This window comes from Trichoplusia ni, chromosome 5 (genome assembly GCF_003590095.1).
Source record: "Trichoplusia ni isolate ovarian cell line Hi5 chromosome 5, tn1, whole genome shotgun sequence".
In the NCBI taxonomy this organism is placed as follows: Eukaryota; Metazoa; Arthropoda; class Insecta; order Lepidoptera; family Noctuidae; genus Trichoplusia; species Trichoplusia ni.
The window spans coordinates 2,121,074-2,126,036 of NC_039482.1; the positions used below are offsets into that span (position 1 = coordinate 2,121,074).

Genomic DNA, 4,963 nt, shown 5'->3' on the forward strand with positions numbered 1-4,963 from the left:
TTCAACGTTTCGATCTCAATCCATCGCGTTGAGCAAGCAGTATGCGGTGTGGCAATGCCTTCGAGCTCTAAAATTCAGTTGTAATATTTCGTAAACGGCAAATTTAACGCGCCGCTCCGCCCCGTGTTTTCTAATGCAACTCAATAAAATGTAGGTCACGGAACTACAACGTCGGTTGCGACTGTCAGATAGTGTTTTGATTACACACGACACCTGAATTAGCCTGATACCGCAAGAGACGCTGCTATCAGTTATCAGAATACGCAAAACAAACCTAATAACAATTGCGAAACTTCAAAAACGATAAATTTTGTAAACCTAGCAAAGTAGATTGTTGTACGAAGAAACAGCAGCAAAACATTTCTGATAAAAAATGAGATGCCACTTACAACACAAATCACTAGCACATCGTACCAACTGTCGTTTGAGTCATATCGAAGCCATCACTAATAAACGCTATATACATTTTATAGAACTATATGTGGTACATTTACCGTCTGTAATAATATCGAAGCAGTTATTTATACATTGTTTTATGCTTCAATGCTATGCGAGTTACACTAACAAATGAACATGTAAAACGTTATTTTAACTGTTTCTATATCATTATCTAAATTACTTTACACTTCAGAATAATAAGTTTCTATGACATTATTAGTGATGGCAAAAACTTTTACCAGACCTAAATCGCTGGTGAATGCGATAAAGTATATCTTCCGCCCTGCATGTGTAGCAATGCGTATATTGTTTGTTCTAGGTCGACGACCAGATGAAGCTGCTGCAGCACTCATGGTCCGACATGTTGGTGTTAGACCACCTCCACCAGAGGATGCACAACGGCCTGCCCGATGAGACTACCCTTCACAACGGCCAGAAATTTGACCTCCTGTGCCTGGGACTCCTAGGCGTACCGTCTCTCGCTGATCACTTCAATGAGCTACAGAACAAACTCGCAGAGCTCAAATTTGATGTACCAGACTACATTTGCGTAAAATTCTTGCTTCTACTAAACCCAGGTTGGTATTCTATCGTCACATTAATTTACGGAATAGATTAAGTGAGGAATAGAACTTTTATGTTGAATGCCCCAAATGCGAATGATTTGTTTATTCTAATTGTGCAAGTTTTTGTTTATTTTTAAAACTCCCACGTTGACCTATCATTGAAGATCAGTCACTACACAGTGTTGTTGTTTTGAAGGATTTTCTTGATGTTTCAGAAGTGAGAGGCATCGTCAACGTCAAGTGCGTCCGAGATGGCTATCAGACAGTACAAGCTGCTCTTCTCGACTACACTCTCACCTGTTACCCCACGATACAGGTTAGTTAAGACGGAAGGAGTTACAAGGATTTATAGCCAGGACGAATATTTGAGACAACAAGGAAAATAAGTCTATGTGCCATTTTCATCAAAAGTAAAAGCAATACTATTTCGACTAAAAAAGCAAGAATCTTTTCAACAAATTTTAAAAGTTAATCATAATATTCCAGGACAAATTCGGCAAACTAGTAATGGTGGTACCTGAGATCCACGCTCTGGCTGCCCGAGGAGAAGAACATTCTATACCAGCGGCATTGCGCTGGCCAAGCGCCCACACAAACACTTCTCATGGAAATGCTGCACGCTAAGCGCAAGTGAGTCTCGTCATAACTAAACTTCACATGTGAATAAACCCATCTAAACTCAAACAACGAAAAAATCAATGTTTGTTGTTGTAGCCTCATTGTTTACTTCTACCGAATAGTCTCTAACCTACCGTATCGTTTTGGGCTGCAATTATTATTCTCGGCTTTATTTACTATACTGAACATAAATGGGAAATATTCGGGCTTACTATATAATGTTCTGCAAGATAGCAGATAAGAAATGCAACATATATCTCGTTCTAGGCCGAACGGAGGTGAAATGGTTAACCGGAATGCCGAGCACACGTCGACCCTTGACCGATTGTATGTTATTCTATATCATATGATACTATTATTTATTATACAATTATATTTAATCAAAATAGCTCGCATCTTAGTAGGTGCAGCTAATAATGCTGGTGACTTTTTCATAAAAGAAAATCATGTTTTTGCTTTACAAAAAGTAAACAATGGTAAAATACCAATTTATCATCAACCAATCTTAATGCTTAAAATCGACCGCGTATTTTTCGTTATGAATATTTCCGCATCAGTATTACTGGAGAGTGTATAAAAATGTCTTAAGACATGGTAATATTAAAAAAAATTAAGCGTAATATTACGCTTACTTAATTTAGTCCCAGCAATGTTAGCTTTAAATACAACATACCATTACGATTGGATTAGAGCTGCCAATTTCAACACTTCAAAAGTCAATAAATCTTAAAATTAAGTTATATGATATTGGTAGCTCTGTTCCACAATTGCACCACGCTTTATTATTAAAATATGTACTCATGTAATAATATTTACAAAGTCTATTTATCATTACAAAACTCTCACACCTATTTAATCGGGAAATACTTAACTTCATGGCAAATTTTAGCATGTTTGACTATCATTGGATATCTACTAAACATACGGGAACAATAACAAACTATTGGGAACTAACAATGTAACATAAGGTATACATAATAAGCAGAAAATTCATATCTTGGTAAACAAAGACAAGAGAGTACGTATGTTCAGGCTAATACCACTAATTTAATAAAGCGTACTACATCACGCTTTATTAAATTAGTAGGATATCAATGATACCATTCCTGTTAGTTGTAGACAATTTGTTGCTCCTAGTAATTTATTTGAATTAGGTAGTCCAGACATTTAGTAGTTTCAAGCATCTTTTTAAAGAGATTCATATATAGTTTTATGAGTATATATTTCACTGTTTATTTTAGACAAACTATTTAGTGTTTGTAGTTCTATCATTTTAGTCAGTTTAGTTTTAACGTTTTTATATTAATATCATTTGAAGGAAGGATTATAAAACTTATCCTAAGCATATAATAAAAAAAAAAACCTTTTTACATCTGATGAGGTTTAAAGGAATCGATACATATATAGTATAATTATAATTTATATTCTCAAAATCACACACTATATTTACTATAATGGCCAATGACGGTATAATGAAGCATTCTTATACTGTATCGTTCTTCTTACGCTACTAATATCCAAGACAGCCTTACACATCATACCATTAGTTAGTAATAAGTACTAGAAGCCTTCAAAACATAAACATGGGGAAAATAAGTTGTTTAGGTATGTGTGTAAAAGCTGTATGAAAATGGACTTGTGACGTAACAAATCGTATAACCTAACACACAGCAGTAGTATATCAAATTAACTTCCTTCCATTCGATATGCCATGTCGTAGAAACCTTAGTTATGTACATTACACAAGTAATGTTCACTGAACGATTACAATTTGTCTTATTACGAAAGTATGAAAATGTTTGTCCAAACAGGAAATGTCGCAATATTTATAGATCATGTGCTACTGAAATATGAGGATCAATGAGGATGGTCTCCTATCCCATAGTCGTCTATAAATACCACAATAGCTGAATTTATTTAACTCGCAACGTATCGTCTCGTATTGAAGCACCGGATGATATCGAGGTCATGAATAGTTGCTAAAGTTAAGGGTGGCTCGCTTGGTAGTCAAGGTTTATGTATCACTATAAGAAAATGCTCTGTGTGTATCAGGTGCGGATTCCTGCCTAGCGACGCTATTGAGCAACAATCGCCAATATAGAGTAAGCATTATCGTAATAAAAGTATACTTTGAGACCATCCTCGCACTTCCTACTCGCACATTTGAAAATGGTACTTATGAATTATAATATACCTTTTGATTTTTGGCACTTTTCACTGGAAGACTATTTATAGTTGTATTCATGGCTGCAGCCTCTTGCACTTGAATGACCATATATCACTTATTTATAATTCCTATTCGAATTGGCATACTTAAAAATGGACGGAATGGCATATTATGGATGTAAAAAAAGTATTGAATGGTGGTAAATGTTTGTCAGGTTTCGAACAAGCATGTACATGATTATGTACAATGCGCGCGCGATTATGTTTGAGGCCTCTGATTCCAAAACTGTTTCTTTTTACTGCCCATCGAAAAAACGTAATGATCGACGTATGTTTAGGTCGAATATAACAATTTACCTCGACACTGACCGTTAACATTACGTAATCTAATCGTAGGTTGGTAGGAGCGATTGCAATCAGTAAAGTTAAATCAATTGCTGGACTCGCTTCAAAAGAAGTACGTTATGAACTCTCTTTGGAGTAGGTACTCAAAACATATACCTATCCAAGAACAAAAAGTTAGTTCCAATGATAAAATACAGGCAGAGAATAATTAAAGTCACAACAAATAACATTCCATCTGTATATTAACTGGGAACAAGGTTTTAACAAAAGGGCGGAATAATCGCACGCGCATTTTAATTGTGTTTTGAGGTAGTTCGGCAATCTCGGGAATGCTTTAACATTCTTCTCTAAAGCATCGATCAATCGATATTTCTACACATCGTGGTTTACTTTGAAAACTTGTGTTTTTCTCATATCTATTGCTTTACTAGCTAGAGAGCCTTTAGACTGTAGGCTTATTTTTTTCAGTCCTGCAGGTTATTTTCTATACTGCTAGTTATGCATGCTTTTTATCTCAGGATGAAACGCTTTAATAACCTTCGCGCATTACGTATCTTATTCAGCATGTGCACTTATATTGGGGCACTTATGTTTTGGGTCGGTGAAAGCAATTTGAGTTTTTTTTTTTTAAGTAACCCGAGTAATTAATAAAAGTAAATTTATTTTTCCAGATCTTGAAGTCGCAGTCAAGAGAAAGAGAACACAATAGCGCCAAGCGCCCCGTCACCACTTCAGATAGAATATTCAACAAACTTTACTTATTAGTTAGTTTTAGTTTATTACTTGGTGTGTGATTATCAAATTTAAGTTATTGCGCCGAGCGCCGGCCT

General features: G+C 35.5%; 1 protein-coding gene across 1 annotated transcript; it reads left to right on the top strand.

Moving 5' to 3' along the window:
* Positions 1-757: 757 nt before the first annotated feature.
* On the top strand, positions 758-1,638 carry LOC113494021 (nuclear hormone receptor FTZ-F1-like; the record flags this gene model as incomplete). Its single annotated transcript, XM_026872136.1, is given in 4 exon segments — positions 758-1,016; positions 1,220-1,320; positions 1,491-1,559; positions 1,561-1,638. Coding segments are annotated over 4 exon segments (507 nt in total), but the record flags the coding sequence as incomplete, so codon positions are not given.
* Positions 1,639-4,963: the final 3,325 nt, after the last annotated feature.